This window comes from Diabrotica virgifera, chromosome 4, assembly GCF_917563875.1.
Source record: "Diabrotica virgifera virgifera chromosome 4, PGI_DIABVI_V3a".
NCBI lineage: Eukaryota > Metazoa > Arthropoda > Insecta > Coleoptera > Chrysomelidae > Diabrotica > Diabrotica virgifera.
Window position 1 is genome coordinate 155,604,962 of NC_065446.1, and position 20,793 is coordinate 155,625,754.

Consider the following 20,793-nt stretch of genomic DNA (forward strand, 5'->3'; position numbering starts at 1 on the left):
ATATCAATCAAAACACATTTTTTTTTGTCAAATTTGGTAGTTTAAGGTCGCTGATTATTGAAAATCTAACATTCTTATTTTTTAAACAAAATGGCGGATCCAATATGGCCGAAAGAATTCGAAAACTTTATTTTAAACGTATATTTTTTTGATATATTATATTATACGGGACTTTTGAAATTTTTGACTACCAATACATTTTCTTTTTGAAGTATAATACCCAGAACCTATTACTTATATACAACCGCCTATACATACGCAACAATCGCTAAAACCATGTAATATACGTCATTTCACACTTTTGTGTTCAAGCAACTGCCAGCAATGCAAAGGCAGCTAAACCAATGTGATTCTGTATCTTCTTATTGTACATTTTGAGATTAATAAACATTAATTGCAGAATTATGTACTCTGAATGTATTTTTACGAAATTGTGATTTTTTCAAGTATATTTTTATTGTTTATTCATTAACAAATTTTATGCATTTATTGTTATCAAATCTTTAGTCAACTTACTTTATCTTACGTTAAGGTCGTTAATACATACTTGAACAAGAAAAATCCGCTTTACAGCGATAACATTGATGAACTACAAAATGTTTTCAACAGTGTTTTCAATGTAGGCGTTTTTTTTTACTTTCACTTCCGACCAAAATAACGTCGTACATGGCGCACTTTTCCCTGAGCTAAAAATAAGAATAGATCCAGTCTGATCCTTATACAACCCGTCTAATTTACTTACCGTTGCACGTCATTATCTACGCCAGAGATCTAAGTTGACATAGTTGTCAAAGTATAAAAAAATCCCGAATCCATTTTAAATCAAATAGATCATATAATTATTGTAAACGTGGATAATACAACAAAACAAATTAATATTCAATGTAAATAAATAACTTTTAAGAAATAGAGAACAAGAATTAAGTTATAGGTAATCTTACGTTAAAGTAAATAATAAAAACAGTAAATATAATAAAACAAATACTTATAGTAAAGAATATAAACAAATATGAAGTGTCATCACCGCAACTGTCAAATAAATGTTACCAATTTATTCTAGAATGTCACCTTCGTTCGATTACAGTTTCAGTGTGTTCCGAACAAATGTGCTTCATAAAAACGCTTTATAATCCATGTATACAAATTAAACGAAACATATTATTGTGTATTTTTTTAGGTTAACATTAATACAAATCTTCAAATATTATTTCTACGCGTATATAATAAAATATGTCTTGTGGCTGTGATTCCAGTGTACTCGGCAAAATGATTCTAAAAAAGAACACAACTACCGCCTAAATATTTCGTGTTGGTATCATGTGACGTCACAGTCTATGACGCGGATGACGTGCAACGGTAAGTAAATTAGACGAAGTACACCTGTGTATTACGACTCTACGATAGTATAACAACTAAACATGAAAATTCCTAAATATGGACTTTTTATTTTACCTAATGACCACGTTTTCAGCATGTGGAACCACTGTGCGACGTGAATAAAATTAATTGTTTTGATTTATAAATTTATTATTTATTCCTAGCTTCGAGGATCTAACGAACAAATCAAAGTCCAAACTTTGTAATTAAACAAAAGTGTTAGTTGACTCTATGTTATCAGTATATATTGCCTGAAGTTACATCTGTATTAAAATCAACGGGAGAAAAAAACCACAACCGACAAGCAGAAAATCGCTAACGGTTTCCATCGTTTAAAAAAGTAACAACGTATTATATTTTTATAAGAGCATAACAATTTTAAATAAAACCTTTTACGCCCTTAGTCTCATTATTCTATTGCCACCCCTTGTAATACGGTACAAAACAAAAGTTATATTATAAATTGAATCAAAATTTATTGTATCAATTTGAATATACCCATTTAGTCATTACATAATTTAATGACCTTTAAGTTACTGCTATATCGGTTTAGATTATGAACAATAAAATATCGAACTACTGAGATTGTACTTTTTACTACTTAATTTATAACGAAAATTACTTTTTATTATACCAATCTCACACCAGAATCTTATGAGGCCTTAAAAAATAACGGTCTTCATCGGATAAGTATGACAAATAATGCCGTGAAGTATGTAGTCCCTGAAAAAATCGACTTGTACCAAGTATTATGCAATCAAAGTGTAAAAAGACTGGTACACTGGATGGAAGTTTAAATATGCTCTATTCGGTAAAAGACGTTCATACTATGACAGAAGTTTGTCCAATTTGTTTCGACATTTAACCGATTCCTAGCCAACTTTTTTTATTTGTAAAATAATTATTTTGCAATTGTTACAAAATAATCTTTATTTTTAATATCATTGATGAATACTTGTACGTGTATTCTCAGCCAGCACAATGTCGTAGAGCTACATATCTTTTATTCATAACGTGTTTCCAAAGTCCTTAAAGTTATTTATGGTTATTTATCAACGAGATATCGTGATTATCGTAATCAAATCACGTATGGATGATTTTGCTCCATACCATGGGTAATACCTCCAAGTCACTCCAAACCAAATTGTGGTTAAGAAACAAGACGTCGATGCAACTAATTGTCAGTAATGAACCGATAACAAGAGTTAACCATTTTAAATACCTAGGATGTGGAATAAACGAAACACTAAATCCAGATGAAGAAATTAAAACTCGTATAGAAATTGAAAGAGAAACATCTATGAAACTTGGATCTATTCTGACCAATTCTCAGCTGAACTTACAACTAAGAATCGAGTTCCTAAAATGTTATGTGTATCATGTATTACTATATGGATGTGAAACTTGGATCATGAAGGTTAACATAATGAACAAATTATAAGCCTTCGAGATGTGGTCGTATCGTAGAATGCTCAGAATATCATGGGTTCATCGCATTTCAAACAGATAAGTCTTAAACAGAGTAGGTCAAGGCGAACGTGACTTAATAAAGATGATAAAAAAGAGAAACCTTGAATACAGTTGAGTCCGCGAATCTTTACTCGTGCTTCATCATTTAAAGCATACGAAATAAGTCGATGATAAGTCGGAAATTGAAATTTACTAAATGCAACAGCAAGTCGCTTACTGTCACTTGCTGTTGCGTTTAGTAAATTTTAATTTCCGACTTATCATCTTCGTATGCTTTAAATGATAAGGCACGGGTAAAGATTCGCGGACTCAACTGTATCTGAGGCAAATAATGAGAGGTAGCAGATACAGGATACTGCATATGCAGGTAATACTCAACGGAAAAATCGACGGAAAAAGAGGAATTGGTAGGAAGAAATATTTATGGCTCCGAAACCTTCGCCAACGGACTGGATTATCAGCAGATGAATATAATATGCCGCGCAACATCGAGATATCGGTAAATTGTCATAGAAGCTACCCACGCCTAAAATTTGGGCACGGTATACTTAAAGAAAGAATATCTCCAAACCGATGTGACTTTAACCAGTGTCCATTTAATCTGAACTTCTGCTAAACATTAGACCTTTGCTAAACAAGCTAGAAAATTGAAAAATATTCAAGTGGTAGACCGATTTGGAGTTTTCTATAAAAAAATATGTAACTCAAAGCGAAAGTTAAGATATACATTAAAACATCGTTTTTTTTTTTGTTTTATCTATTATGTACCGTATACCACAGAATCCGCAATGATAAGAATAAAAGTGAATAATATTCTCAATATTCGATATAAAAGTTAATTGATATAAATGGATAAAAATGTGTCCAAATATTAAGACAAAAATATGAGTTGGTTTTAAAAAGTAGTTTCTTTAATGCCACATGCAGTATCATTTAAATCTGATTGAGGTTTATATGTGCAGGATGTCAGAACATCAAGAATAATCCGGATATGCAAATTGAATTTTACTTGAACGGTCAAACATATCACATTTTCGTCAATGCTGTCATCTCTGGTTGATAGACCGTTGGCAACAAGTATTCTGAGACAGTTGGTAACATTCTTTTTACATAATTTTGTCCTGTTAGTGAAAAATAATGAGTTACTGGAAATATTGCCAGAATGTTAAAAATTAAAATATTGATGTTAAATCTGTTTACTTGCATAAATAAATAGCATATAGACTACAACTAATGGAAAAACGACACTATTTTTTCTTGTCGTAAGTCCAAGTGTTATTCATGTTGATACAATAAAGTCGACCTAGTAATCTATATAAATATCACTTTCTCTAGCAGCTCAAATCTACATTAAGTATAAAGCTTAATTAATCGCTGTCTGCTTTAACGATTGGGAATATATTGCTAACGCCCAGAACACTGGTTACTTTATCTTCAGTTTGGCTAAAGTATACTAAGCAATAGTTGCCTTTAAACTTGTTCGGTAGATCCGGGAATGTCACTTCGTATTTTTTGGTTTCATGGGATCTACTGCTACTGCTGCTCTCGTCAGTTGGAGTTGCGCATTTGCTAACGTATTCGTAGGTTACGTAGTCATCTAAGGCACAGAAATCCTCCTAAATAATTACAAAAGCTTAATTATTGGATAATTTCGTCCAAGGGAAAAACAGTTTTATATATGTATGATACCTCTTAACAAAAATAGTCAGTATACATTATTTCTATTTAGAATTTTACGTCACCACAATTGTGGTGAACAAGAAACAAGAACAGCTTAGACGTTCTCTAAGAATAATTTTATAAATATTTTAATAATTATTTTGGATAAATTTTTTTTAACCTCGCTTTTTTTTTGTTCTTTAGAAATGTAGTTTTCTCTGGAAAATATTAAATAGAAGGATGCCGTTTTAGCTCTGAATTATTCAATCAAACAAATTAGTAACAAAATGACAAAACCGGATATTTTTTCCGAGAAAGGCCTAGTATTGGCCTATCTGCAGAAATTTCAGCTGTTGCCATATTACTTATGTTATTGTCACTGGATTATTTTTACAAGAAAAACTTAAAAGAACATCTAAAAATGTCAAAATAAACAAAAATAATGACCTGTTATAAAAGTATAAAGAAAGTTCGCTACCTAACGTTTACAATATAACTAAAAATTGCTATTGGATAACTACTATCAGACAATAAAATAAATATCTAAAAAATCACTTTTTGTAGAATTATAAAAACATACTTCATAAAAACCTCATAAAAACATACTTCAATACTTCTTTTATAGCCCAGTAAATGAACGGGAAATACGGGGATAACGTGTAATTTTCAGGGGCAACTGCGAATTGCATAAAAATTTGGATTTCGGTTCTACTTACCCTCCACTTCAAAGTTGAATTTGTGTCGTTGGTTGCTTTGACTTGGGGGGTGACAATCACCCTTCCCGTTGGTGAAAAAACATACATTCAAGATAAGCCCGGAAATGGATAAATTGACTGATTCTAAGCAACTTTCGTTCTATAGAGTTTTTTTATTTAAGTCAATACTTTTCGAGTTATTTGCGAGTGCGATTGAAAATGTTTATTTTTCGACAAAAAAACTACATTTTCAGACGGTTTTTCGCAAATAACTCAAAAAGTAAATATTTTATCGAAAAAAATATTATTAGCAAAAGTGTAGCTTATAAAAAAATGAAAAAAGTGGTGTATCAGTAAAGTCTATAAACCGAATAAAAGCAAAGTTGTAGGTCATGAAAAATACGTTCTTATTCATTGCTATTTATCACCTGAATATTTCAACTTGAAATCACCGAAAAATTAAGCAATTATCGGGAAAAACCCCATTTCAATTTTTAAAAGTGTTTAAAAAAAGCTCTATTTTAATTGTTTACAAAAATTTCTAGCATTAAAAATAAGCGAGTTACGCTCAAAATAAAGTTGGCCCCTTTTTTTTGGTAAAAAAAAAATCATGAAAATCTCCCCGTGTTTAGCTCCACAAATGAAATTAATCTTTACCGCTTTACAAACAATTTACTTTACTTATCTATCTTTTATATGATCTGTCAGTTCCACCGGTTTAAAGTGCTTATTTTTGAAAGAGTTATAGTTGAGTGGGCTTAAACGAATCGCTAATCACGAGTGTATGCAAACTGCAAATTTTGAACAGCCATATCTTAACCAATTTTTGTCTTACATAAAAACAAAATGAAACTAGCATATTTATAACAGCAAAACCTACATTTTTTTCGTAGCTACCGCCGTATCAGCCGTATCAATTATACGGGGCCCCCGACATTCAGGGGCCCCGGTGCGGCATATAAATCATATTTATCTATTTTTTATTCTCTGCCCCATAAGAACAGAGGTTTTTGTTTTCAAGCTACCTTTTATTGTCAATTCCATTGGCTGTGTGTGAGCTATTGTATAATGTATAATGCCAAATTGTAATTTTTGTAATCGCCTTATCTTTGAATATTTGGAACAGTATGTATTGTTTGGATATATTTTCGTGTATTCTATTCTTGATCTATAATTGTATTTATGTATATCTACACTTCTCCAAGAAATTCACGGACCACCTTAAACATTGGTCATTTTTAATGTCTCATATTTCGTAAACCTGTTAACCGATTTAATTGATTTTTTTAATATGTTATAGCCGTATTCTTGAACAATATCGCTGTAATAATATTGTTGCTAGACAGGTAAATTGTTATTGTATACCGGCTGTACACCAAAAAAACTGGATTTTTTTCTCAAAGTTTGCGTCACTCTGTGGAATATTATAGCATTTATAAAATACTGAAATTAAAACCCAACTACAGGCTGATGTTTTCTTAATATTCTATTATTTTATTCATTCGCTTATGTAGGATAATAAAAAAGTTAGGTAATACTTTAACAACTAGTCTTATTTTTCATCAATACAGGGTGTTTTTTAAATAAGTATGGCAAACTTAAAGGGTTAATTCTGCATGAAAAATAATGAGTTTGCTTCATAAACGTATGTCTGCAAATGCTTCGTTTCCGAGAAAGGGGGTGTTGATATTTTTCTTACAAACTGACGATTTATGTATTGCTCTAAAACCCGTTGATATGTGCAAATTAATGAAAGTGGTGGGCTTTAAGAGGTAGCTATTGTGCATTTTTTAACATACAATTAAGAATTTTATGTTCACCATCGGCGCACATACCGATCATATTACCCGTATGCGCGCAAATGGTGAACATTAAATTCCTAATTGTATAACAAAAATGCGCAATAACTACCTCTTAAAACCCACCAAAATTCATTTGCATATTTTAACCAGTTTTAGGGTAATAAATAAATCGTCAGTTTGTAAGAAAAATTTTAACACCCCCCTATCTCGGAAACGAAGAATTTGCGGACATACGTTTATAAGGCAAACTGTCATTATTTTTTGCATGCAGAATTACTTCTTAGAGTTTGCCATACTTATTTAAAAACACCCTGTATATTGACGAAAAACAAGACTAGTTGTTAAAGTACCTAACGTTTTTATTATTCAACATAAGCGAATGAATCAACAAACAGAATGTTAAGAAAACATAAGGCTATATAATATTATGTAGTTGGGTTGTAATTTCAGTATTTTATAAATGCTAAAATATTCCACAGGGTGACGTGAACTTTGAGAAAAAATCAAAGTTTGATTGGTACACCCGGTATACAATGATAATTTACCTGTCTAGCAACAATATTATTACAGCGATATTGTTAAAGAATAAGGTTATAACATATTTAAAAAATCACTTAAATCGGACAACAGGTGTTATGAAATTCGAGACCTCAAAAATGACCTACTTTTAAGGTGGTACGTTAATTTCTTGGAGAAGTGTATTTGCCGGCCGCTCGCCTTTATACCATAAGCACAGAGTTTTTTTCTTTGTTTAAGCTCCTTTTCAATGTCCATTCATCCTTGCATTGAAAAAACTGAATCTGTTTTCAAACAATGAGTCTCGACAATTCAAATCTATTTTTCGACTTTGGTTTATTAGAGTTTATTATTATTATCTATATTTGGGTGTTATACGCAGAACTTATTAGTTCCTAAGGTTGTATTATGTAATTTGCAATTTAGTTAAATTTTGCAATAAATTGTTTTGTTTTATTTCATTATCTTTTATTTTGTATCTACTAGTATTGACGATTTATGTAATTTCAGTAAACTGTATTTGTTATTGTTTTTTTCTGACTTTTTGTAAGCTTTGTCCATAAGATTGTAAAATTTTCAGTGACAATAAAACATATTTCTATTCTATTCTATACAAGCGTTTTTGCTTCTTTTGTCGCGGGTGAAAAAGAGCCCGGCGACAAATTTTGATATGGGGCCCCCGTGGGGCTAGCTACGCCACTGATTTTTTTACTTAAGATTTTTCGTGTCACTAATACTTTTTTTTTAAGTTTTTTTTTGTCTCAAATATGTCAACACGCATGGGTTAACGAACATAGAGCTCAGTGGAGAGATTGTCCTGAAAGTAACTGATAGTAAAAAGAGAAAAATCAAAGAAGCGGCTCTAATTATGCAGTAGGATGTGATTACCAATACTGAAAAAGGAAGTGAATAGAAAGAAAATACCAGGATTAGTAAGTCCATAACATATCGAGTTGGTACATATTTTATATTTTAGTATTACTTATATATCTATGTATTATTAATATTATTTATAATTTAGACAACGTATATATTATATATTTAAGTCAGAATTTGGTATTAGTTTTGAGAGTAAACTAAATGTAAGACCAAACACTTACGATGTCGGGATAGTATCACGAGGCTTTTTCCTCGTTTTCCCTCGTGATTTACTATGGAATCTCTAAAGCAAGAATTTTACTGTCACCGTTGCATTTGGTTGTCTTTTTAAAGACAGATCACATGTTATGATTTTTTTGTGGCGGATATTCTTGAGTTGGGGTTGATTTCATGTAATCGAATGAACTATCTTTCAGTAAAGTCATCCCAGGAACGCAACTCATAAATATTGGCAATATCATTTTAAAGTCTTCTACTTTAAAATGTATAATATATGTCTGAATTGCCGATATAAATGAGTCAGATTAAATAAATTAGAAGAATTTTTTACTAAGCAACAACATTTTTGTTTAATTTAGTAGCATTTTGTATTTTGACAACGACACCGAATTTGGGCATCGAAACGTTAATAAAAAGTATTTTTTTTCAATTTAATTGTGGCTCATTTCTCATCTAAATAGTTAATTGAAAAAAGCACATTTTTCCAAAATTTAAGAAAACAATTTTTACTATAAAACTAAATTTTTTCAAAAATAAGCACTTCAAACCGGTCAAACTTACAGATCATATAAACAATACATATACATTTAAAGTAAATGGTAAAGCGGTAACGATTAATTTTAATTAAGGGGGCTAAATAGAGGGAGATTTTCAAGATTTTTGTTACCAAAAAAATGAGCCAACTGTTTTTTTCAGTGTAACTCGTTTATTTTGATGCTAGAAACTTTTGTAAAACTTAAAAATAAAACTTTTTTCAAATACTTTATAAGAATATTTTTTTTCGGTAAAGTATTTACTTTTTGAGTTATTTGCGAAAAACCGTCTCAAAACGTAGTTTTTTTGTCGAAAAAGAAACATTTTCAATCGCAAATAACTCGAAAAGTATTGACTTGCATAAAAAACTCGATAGAACGAAAGTTGCTTAGAATCAGTCAATTTATCCATTTCGGGGCTTATCTTGAATGTATGTTTTTTCACCCCCGGGAAGGGTGATTGTCTCCCCCCAAGTCAAAGCAACCAACGACACAAATTCAACTTTGAAGTGGAGGGTAAGTAGAACCTAAATCAAAATTTTCATGCAATTCGGAGTTGCCCCTGAAAATTACACTCCAAAACGTTCATTTACTGGGCTATTAGCCTACTTACGAAAAAGGTGATAAAAACTAAAACAAACCTTAAAAAGTCCAATCCAATCTTCGTCACTTTCCTTAATGTCCTTGGTGAGTTTGTAGTATGCTTTATTTTCTCCTTCTACGTCCCAACTAATAACCTTGTCAAATTCAATCACAGACTCAGCATAATCTGAAAATACCTGGTCAACAGATGGTTTTGAATCTCTTTGAACCCTTGGAGGTGGTAAATATGGCATGGGTATCTAAATAACATAATAGTCATACAGTAAATTCAAATATTTTTGTGAAAATCGCTGCTCACCTTTATTTAGTACATATTAAAAGAAAGCTACAAGAGTTACGTTAGTTAAAAACCAATAATATGCAGAAAATTTGAAACATTTTATTTTTAATAATGAATGGACGCTATGCAGCTTCAGACACTTTTATGCAGACTGTGTTTTTAAAGATCAAGCAGTATTCGAACTTACAATGTCAACATAAAATGCGCATGCTTAGATGTTACATTATTATCTTCCTATACGGTACAGAGACAGTCACTCTGACTAAATTGATGATAAGGAAAAGTGGAAGTTTTCGAGACGTGGCTTTACAGACGAATTCTAGGAATATCTTATGTGGACAGAGTCACGAATGAAGAAGTCTTTCGAAGGTTTTTAAAAGAAACAACTAAATAATGAAATAAAGGAATCGAAAACGAAAACTTCAGTACCTTGACCACGTGATGAGAGGAACAAAATACCAGCTTTTGCAAAATATCATACAGTGAAAGATTTTAGGAAAGCATAGTGTAGGAAAGCGTAGTGTTGGAAGGCGACGAATGTCAGAGCTGCTCAATCTCAGGGAGTGGCTTAATTGCTCGTCTAACAAGGTTTTAAGAGCAACAGTAAACACAATACAACTAGTCATGATGACCGCCAACCAATAGTCATGATGATAACAAGTTTATAAGTTATCCTTATCTATGGATGAATTTATTTGGAACAACGTAGAAAGATTACTATTATTTACAACGGGAAAGAAGTATTTGAATAAATATGTACATATATTATTATCTACATATTTACAAATATTAAGTGACACTACTATCCTCTAAGCGGCATTAAGGATGGCGGTTGTCGACAAAACACCGGTTTTCGCTTATACCGGATTTTTTTAAATTACTTCTTTAACCTGGTGGTTACAACCGCTCAAAAATAGCGGGTATTCCAAAAGCCGGTGTTCGTTTTTTATAGTCAACAGCCGATACCCAATAGGTTACAGTGTTACACTTACATTGCACTACAGTTTGCGATACTCCATTCGAATCAATATCGATACTATCGAAAGAATATATCGATACCAAGATAATCAATCGATAATTAAACGACATCGCCGTGTATAGAGTACTGTGTAGACGGATGGGGAAGGGGGAGCTGTAAGTTGGAACTAGCCAATTGGGATCGAAAATAGAAATCATTTCCCGATTTTTTCTCTGAATTCATTATTTTTCCATAGGTATGTATTTCATTTTCAATGCAATCTAAAATTGTTCCCCAAGTGCGACATAGAAAAATGTAAACAGGGTACACACTCATTTTAATCGGCAGCAGTGAGACAGTTTCAAGTCAGGTGGTCGATAAACCCCGTCGACTTCATTACGAAGTTTTCGTCAATTTATGCTAAACAAAATAAATAATCTGTTACACTTTCCAAAATTACTTTGGATTTGACATAACATAATGACTAAATATAACAATACAATTCGAAATTCACAAGTTAGCTGAGTTCTATGCACGTGTCTTGAGTTGTTTTATAAATAAAAGAGTAGTAAAAACTGATGGTGTTGGATTTACTTTACTGGTACAAAATACTAAAGGATAGTAGATGGAGAGGAAAATAGAGAGGAAAACATATAAATTTAGAGTAATGATAGATAAGACGATATACATGTAACATATAATCAACTGTTGTTTAGTTACTTGCAATTGGCAGCTTATTACATATGTAACTCTACAAACAACAGGTATAGTCGCCTCGTATTTCGGTGAAACTGTGTAAAAATAATATGTAATAAAAGCAGACAATAAAAATGAAAATAAAAGTACTCTACCAGGAGTAGTTATTAACTGCAAAATTATCAATGACTGAGATGTATGATACGAATATAAAGGTTTAAGGTTCTCATCGATATTTACATTCAGATGTGTCGGGTGTTATGTTTTAAAATATGGGCAATTATTAACTGCAAAATTATCAATGACTGAGATGTATGATACGAATATAAAGGTTTAAGGTTCTCATCGATATTTACATTCAGATGTGCCGGGTGTTATGTTTTAAAATATGGGCAGTCACCAAGTTAAAGTTTTCATCGAACTGTTGATCAGTCTGCGTGGATTAAAAGTCAATCAAAACATTGGATATCGCTCTTATGCGAATCATAGTGCGTTATCTTTTATCGGCAGACTTATTCATCCTTCCAGACCGAGCGAAACCATAAAATTCACGAGGAAATTAAATTCCTGTAGCTGGCTCTATACCAGGAGTTCCCAACTTTCTAGTAGCAACTGCGTACCACCTGAAATATTTTGAAGATTTTGGCGTACCACCAAGATTACCCAACATTGGGGGGGGGGGGGCTAATTTTTTAGAAATACATATAGCTAATATGTTATTATTTCTGAGTTCCTCTGTAGTGTTTGATTCAAGTGATTTGTAGAACAAAAACTCTTCTATAACTTCTTTATTAAAATCAAATCGTACAAATGCGAGTAGCTTTGCTGTTTGTTATATCGGAGCTTTCGTCAGCTTGAAGTGCAAAATATGATGAGCATTCTTGAAATTTTGGAAGCAATATTGGAAGACATATCAGTAGTTCGCCTTTTCACTGTGTTTGACAGTGGTATTTTTTAAATTTCTTTGGCTGCCTTTTCTCCTAACACGGTTTGGGCAATTTATACAGCGGCCGGTAGTAAAAGGGTCTCACCAATTGCATGAGTCTTTATATCCTTTGCAATTCTACATCTAGCAAGGTAGGATGCCTTTAATTAGTATCATATTTACAAAGCTAGTCATGCATTCATTTCATTGGTTAAAAAAGTTAAACTCTTTAAAAAAATTCGATCATTTTACCAACCACATCAGAGTGATTTGTGAGTTGGTGACGCATCAGCATATTATAAGGCTTCATGCTTTGGTTCTAAAGCGTTTCAAAACAAGCAACACATTGAGGAATAGGATTGTCACTACTTTCTGTGCCAGACTTCACTAGAATACCACACTGTAAGTAGCTTTCGTGGTATTTCCGATTGGCCTGTGGTTTAGGTGTTTTCACACTATCTTTTGAAGTGAACATGAACATATTCACTCGCAAATATCTCGAAAAGTATTAATGTAGTGAAAAACTCTATAGAACAAAAGTTGCGTAGAATTAGTCAGTATATCCAATTCCGGATTTATTCGAACGTAGGTTTTCCCCCCGAGAAGGGGTGAAACTCACCCTCAGCAAATCACTTTTTTCTTTGACATGTTAGCTATGTGTGTGCCAAATTGTACGTCAACCCAAGCGGTTCCAAGCAAAAACCGTGAGTAAATGGACTAATAATTGAAGACCTAAGTGGAAGAAGGAGGTATTCTCAAAAATTTTGTGCCGCCTAGTGAATGAAGGCGATATGTGACTTATCTATCATATGAAACTTACACTGTACCTCTAAAAAGTTCAATAACAATGTTGTTAAACTAATAAGTATTTTTGAAAAATTTAAACGCAGAATGAAAGATTACGTTATTACCGAGGGTCGAAAGTCCATTAAAACTTATATTATGTTTATTTTAATAATTACACGGGTGAAAAAAAAGAGAAAATTTAGTGTGATTTTTCATTTCAAAAATCTCATTCAAAAGAAACTTTTTATTTATTCTAAGGGATTGTCAGCCATCGGTAATAATCTAATCTTTCACTCTGCGTTTAAATTTTTCAAAAATACCTATTAGATTTTTTCAGGATTCGAAAAAAATGAACACCATGTCCGTGGTGAGATTTTTAAAATCGAACATTCGCTATCTTTGTGACACAACGCACTCAGTCGAACATAATGTGCCGACAATTTTAAATATTTGACAGGGCTTCAAGAATATTTTGAGTTGTGTATTAAATAATATTGATGGTGTATTTGATAATTAATTAATTTAAGACGTGAAATTAATAAAAAGGTATTTATTGTTTATTATTTATGGAAAATCTAAGCAGAGAATACATACAGCAGGATATGTTCTGTGGTCCCAGTATTTTGTTGTTAAAGATATTCAAAATTTATCTAAGCGTTCCATATAACAATCTATTATTAAAAAAAATCACTTTCTCACTTTTCCTCATTTTTCGATTAAGTATTAGTTTGTATTGTATGGTATATAACTTATTATAATCACTAAATACATAGTGAAAAAATTATCATATTAATTAACTAAATTAATAATTTAAACGATTATACACGTGACAGATATCCAAGAACATTCAAAAGGCATATCTAAGTTAATGATGATAACGTTTACATATCCATACCAGTGAGAATTTTAAGATAGACGTAAAATATTTGCGCCTACGCTCTTAACCATGGTAACTTGTTTGATACATAGCTTTTTATTAAAATTATACATTACTATTGCATTAGCGTCTCTTTGCAAAGACAATGACGTCGACTTTGCAAAGTAACAAGACACTTACTCAACACACACACTACAAATTACACCTGACTTAGTGATAAGTTATACAATTACGTGGCTAAAGGTTTTAGTTCTAAACCAAGGCCAGAATCAGAGAAAAAAAATATTACTATTGCCACCTGTGAAAAACTTAAGGAACCAATACACTCAATATGTGTACAGTTCTAGGTCATAAATGATAGGTGCAGTTGTGCCAATTGAAAGGTGAATCAAACTGAAAAGGTGAACTTTTTTGATTCTTATTATTTGGTGTATTGAAGGACCTTTACACCGTGTGCTTGTCATAAATCAATTTTCAACATAATAAATAAATAGTACAACTTTTTATATTCAAATAATAAAACCCCTTTAATTTTCTTGTGGATTATTCAAATAAGTTTTTAAACTAACAAGCCTGTAAATGTAAAATATTAAACTTGTATTTTTTTTAGATATTTCAGCAGAATGAACTTAGTTCTTCAAGTGATGAAGAATTGGAAATAATATTAAATCGTCGCATTAAGCACAAAAATGAAAACTATTTAACCTCAATAAAAATTTGAAATATAGAATAATTAGTTCATTAAAAAGAAAATAAAAAAAAACATTTAGCATCTTTATTCTCGAACAAATTATTGCCTTCAATCGTGGTCTGTACATAAACTGTTGGACCTAGTCCATTTTATAAAATATAATACGTAAAAAATACCTTGTATTTTGTTAAATAATCTTATATTGTCAATTGACATTTGTCAAATACCGTTCGCAGAGCATTAAAATCACACCTGTGCAGTGTGGAATTGTCAATCTGTTGGAAATTTGTCTGTACGAACCAACCTATAATCGTGGTTTAAATTGTAATTTATATGCGAATAGGGTGGACTCTTTAGATGCACTACATTGCAATAGGAAAGATTTGCATTGGTAATGAACTGCCAATTGATGCAAGTGAAAGCATCTGATTCTAAAGTATATAATTATTTTTTTTAAAACACATCAACTTCAAGAGCATGTTAAGTTAATCTCATACATAAAGCATTAGTTTAACAACTGTTAGTGCCAGTTAATGTTAAAGTATGACTAATATGTTATTTTTAGAGAAACAATTTTTCAAACTATCTAATCTTAGTATGTCTCTTTGGTACACTCTGTAACTTTTGTATATAAATACCTCTCACTATATTCAGTCAAGTTAAAATATCTATGCTGGACAGAAGAATGTTGTATATTTTGATAAAATTCAGTATTTTCAGCACAATCTTCTTTTTAAGTACTTACTTTTTTTGAAAAACTCCGTAGTATAAAATAAAACAAAAGAAAAAGAAGCTCACTTAAAATTTAACATTAGGCCTAAATATATAATTATACTTAATGTATCCATCGATCACCAATGTGATCGGTATTCAAAGGTGTTATAATGTATGTATGTACTTAGTAATAAAAAGAATTAATTCCAACAAATTGAAGAATAGGGCGCTTCCATACGTCACTATAGAGCTCTTCATGTTAAGAACGGAACGTTGCGTAGATAGGGCTACGTATTTCTTATGGGCGATAGAAGGACACCGATGCCACGCCGTCTGATTAGAATAGATCGTATTGCGGCAGTCCAGTAGCAACCCGTGCCCGAGTGTTTTGGTAACACCTGCATAAGCCAAACTTTCAGTTCTTAACGTGAAATAAAGTAAATTAAGTATAGATAGGTAAGCTAAACCAAGAAATTCAAGTCAAAAAGATAAAGTAAGTAAATCAAAATTTAAGATTACAGTACAATAGGCAAAAAAAAAATACATGCACTGCACCAAAACCGTATAACGTATGGTCCTAAAGTTTTGGGAAAAATTTCACCTGGTCTGATTGAGAAGCAAAATGCATTTAACAAAGAAGGCCATGGAATTGAAATGTCATCAGTTATTGACATTTAATAAACAAAGCAGAATATTTTGGTTTGTGCTCTGCAAAATGTCTTATAAAATTGATATTTGTCGAGGTGTTTATAATATGGTTGGGCGAATGTCGAAACGAGATATTGTTAATATTTATCGAGATCAAAACATAAGCAAATCGACAATTTATCGCACAATCAGAGAATGTGAACAAGGGATACCATGTGTTAACTTGCGTAAAAGTGGCTGACCGCGGATTTTGAACCATATAAGAGAGGCAAGACTGATTGAAGCAGCTAAGAACAAAATTGGGGTCTCACAGCGAAAACTGGCCAGAAGATTTCATGTTGGAAAGACTACAGTATGCAGGACCCTATCGAGTAACAATATTATCTACCGGAAAAGAAGGAAAGCTCCAAAATACACAGAGGATCAATTAGAGAGAATTCCGAGATGTTGCCGCGCGTTAAGGTGAGTGCATTTCGTCAACAAGTTGATCGTGATGGACGATGAAAAATATTTTTCCACCTACCTCTACCGAAAGTATACTTTTCCGGACCTGATTGTAGGGAGCAAAGTTGTACTTTTCCTCCCTAGGGAGGAAAACTATTTTCCCTATTTTCCCTAGGGAGGAAAACTATTTTCCCTATTTTCCCTAGGGAGGAAAATAGTTTTCCTCCCTAGGGAGGAAAAGTAAGAAAATATTTTTCCTCCCTAGGGAGGAAAAGTAAAAGTGACGTCATGTTATTTCATTCATGAAATATAACTTATTGACGCCCTGTACAATATCTATTTTCTATTACGTAAGTATCTATACATTTTAACGTTTATTTATAAACACCCTGTTTTTGCAGAATGGTAAAAAACAGTAAATTGTTATTTTGATTTAACAATGTTTACATTAATAATTTGACTTATATTTGACAGTTGACAGTTATATTGTACCTACTTGTTAGTTTTAGTTTTAATAAATTTTGTTAGTTAGTTACATAAATAAAGTAAAAATGAAAAATGACTTGTTATTAATTTGAGGAAGGTGGAAAAACCATATGTATAACATGGGATTAAAGTGCCTTTTCCTCCCTTGAATGATTACTGCCCTCCGCTACGCGTCGGGCAGTAAACTTCATTCTCGGGAGGAAAAGTAGCACTTTCCTCCCTTGTTATACAAATAGCTATTACTTTGTCCAACTCTGAGATGAAGGGTAACGATGGGTTTTACACGAACGATTACGAAAATGTACCTGATGAAATAAAATTCAAAAGTAAGAAAAAATTTGAGGACAAAATTTTGGTATGGTGTGCAATTTCTGAGGATGGCTTTATCTCACAGCCCTACATTGGTGTTGTTTGAGGCGAAGCCTTAAACGCAAATATTTATATTCAAAGATGTCTCTCTAAATTGCTTCAGTTTGTGAACACACATCATGCAAATGATCAAATAGTCTTTTGGCCAGATCTTGCTTCATGTCATTACGCGAGGATCACAAGGGACTGGTACGAAACTAACAACATTACCTTTGTACCGAAAGCAGACAATCCCCCCAACCTACCTCAGGCTCGTCCAATTGAAGAGTTCTGGGCAATAATAAGTCGGAAAGTCTATAATAACGGATGGGAAGCACAAAATCAGGAACAGTTAAGACGCCGCATATATACAAAAATTAGAGAAATTGACGCCGAGGTCGTCCAAAGGATGATGCAACGTGTCAGGGGAATTATTAGGCAAATCGAAAATAATGGTCCCTTGTCTGTCATTTGAATTTTGATTTATAATAAGAATAGTTAAGTTAAATTGTTGAATAATTTAATAAAAATATAAGATTATTGTGGTCAGAGTTATATGCTTTTGAAATTTTTCCCAAAACTTTAGGACCATACGTTAATTAACGATATCAAATATTTAATTGTATCAAAGGTAAGACAAATAGAATATGCGCTGTCTACAACCACATTATGACTAAAGGGAAGTAATAATTATGGATTTGGAAAAGTGGATAGAATTTACCTGAAAATATTCGGTTTAGCATTATTGCAGTAAGGAGTGTCCAAGCATATAATAATAAGTGTCCAAAAACTACAATTCTATTTCGGCTGAACAACAAAATTTACAAAAGCCACAACCAGTATATTTTTAAGTTTGAAAAACTGTTTCCATTGCTTGCTGGGTTAACTTGGCTGGTTAATATTTAAGCATGCACACATTTTAAATGTTACCTTTATAAAAAATTCAGCAGTAACTGGTTTATGATCACTAAGGACATAGTTTGGATGCGACTTGTACGAAAGCTGATCTACTTTCAGTGTTACGTTTTCATAGTTGTTGGAGTTAACTTTATACAGTATTCTGTCGCACCAAGCTGGACGTCTCCTAAAAATTATAAGTTTAACGTAGATGGTAAAAGTTGAAAAAAACTTTGTAGGAATGGACAAGTTGCGATTATCCTTGTGTATCGATATAACGCTATTGTTTCGCCCTTGTTATTATGAAATGTGATGTCACACAGAACTCAAACGAACGAACGAAGGGACGAATTCGTAGGTGTTCGCTTGGTTATTCTTCTCTACAAAGTAGGTGTAGGAGAATTTACATCGTAGCGAACGTTCGCTTTCGTCGATAATCCGTCCGCAGTGTGGGATACAGCTGACACCGATTTCTTCTTCTTAGGGTGGCTGTCCGTTCCGAACGTTGGCGATCATTCTGGCTATGATGACTCTGTTAGTTGCTATACGGAATAGTTGTGTTGAGGTCTTTCTATACCATGCTCTCAGGTTAGCAAGCCAGGATATTCTTCTTCGTCCTGGAGCCCTTTTCCTTCAATTTTACCTTGTAAAATGCACTGGAGCAGCCCGTATCTGCCTTGATTTCTCATTATATGCCCCAAGTACTGCAGCTTACGGCCCTTCACGATGTTGACTAAATCTGCGGTTGTGTTCATCCTCCGTAGTACTTCTTCATTGGTGACTTTGTCTGTCCATGGTATCTTCAGGATCCTTCTGTACAACCATAGCTCAAAAGCCTGAAGTTTCGATAGAGTTTTCGCCTTCAATGTCCACGATTGACAATGACACCGATTTACTTTGATGATTCACTGATTTACCGATATCAGCTGGAACATGTCCGAACTCGATCGAATTCGTTCGGTCGTGCTTGATACAAATGCAATAATTTTAAAGAACGAATTCGTTCGTTCGTTTGTGTTGGATTTGATTTAAATGCACCTTTATATTAAGGTTCAGTAACTGTTTTCTTGGGGTATGTATGTAAGTTTTTTTTATTTATAAATGGCTTTGGCATAAACCAATTACACTTATTTTTTATTTATAAATTATAAAGAGCATTTATGATCCAATATAAATAGATTGTTCAAATTCTCACACCCTAGGATAAATGTTATTATGTTAGTAAAATTTGTGTGTTTCTGTTTAGTGCAATTTTTTATACAGTATGTCCCTGTAAGTTGTATCCATATGGAAAACTTTTTTATTATTAATTTTACGAAAAAAAGTTATTCTTCATAAAAAGCTCTGCTTGATCCAAAACCTAAAATTTAACCATCAAATATCAAATTTTTTTAATATTTTACGAGGTATGTCAAAAGTTTGAATTTCACTCAAAGTAAAGTAGCTTTATTTTTCACAATATTGAAAATTGCTATTATGAAAAGTTGTTTGGAATTAAAAACTATATTCTATTATGCAATTACATCCTTCTAATTGAAAAAAAAAATTTTGAAAAATTTTGGATAACTAACATTATTTTCAGTTATTTCAATTCAGATAACTCTTATTATTAATTTTACGAAAAAAAGTGATTCTTAATAAAAAGTTCTGCCTGGTCTAAAACCTAAAATACAGCCATCTTATGTCAAATTTTATCAATTTTATACGAGGTATGTCAAAAAATATGAATTTAGCTCAAGAGTAAAATACGTTTATTTTTCACAATATCGAAAATTGTTATTATGAAAAGTTATTTAGAATTAAAAACTATGTTTCAGTATGTAATTACATCCTTTTAATTGAAATATTCTGAACTATAAAGGTACTTCACTTTTGATCTAAATTTATCTTTTTTGACATACCTCGTATAAAATTAATAAAATTTAATATAAGATAGTTGTATTTTAGGTTTTAGACCATCCAGAACTTTTTATTAAGTATCACTTTTTTTTCGTAACATTAATAATAAAAGAGTTATCAGAATTGAAATAACTGAAAATAATGTTAGTTATTCATAATTTTTCAAAATTTTTTTTTTTCAATTAGAAAGATGTAATTGCATATTAGAATATAGTTTTTAATTCCAAACAACTTTTCATAATAGCAATTTTCAATATTGTGAAAAATAAAGCTACTTTACTCTTGAGTGAAATTCAAACTTTTTGACATACCTCGCATAATATTCAAAAAAATTGATATTTGATGGTTAAATCTTAGGTTTTGGACCATGTAGAGCTTTTTACGAATAACT

The 20,793-nt window shown here is 31.9% G+C and overlaps 1 protein-coding gene across 2 annotated transcripts in view; it reads right to left on the reverse strand.

The window, feature by feature from the left end:
* Window positions 1-1,440: 1,440 nt before the first annotated feature.
* Window positions 1,441-20,793, reverse strand: part of LOC126883970 (phosphatidylinositol 4,5-bisphosphate 5-phosphatase A-like) — a 236,386-nt gene continuing 217,033 nt past the window's right edge. Inside the window, exons 5-7 of one of the 2 annotated variants that reach the window (XM_050649739.1) lie at window positions 18,537-18,690; window positions 9,792-9,929; window positions 1,441-4,463 (exon numbers count right to left, since the gene is read on the reverse strand). In XM_050649739.1, the coding sequence (XP_050505696.1) occupies window positions 4,215-4,463; window positions 9,792-9,929; window positions 18,537-18,690 (541 nt within the window). In that variant the 3' untranslated portion in view covers window positions 1,441-4,214. Of the gene's footprint in view, window positions 4,464-9,791; window positions 9,993-18,536; window positions 18,691-20,793 lie in introns of both variants that reach the window. The other variant, XM_050649738.1, reaches the window with a different exon arrangement.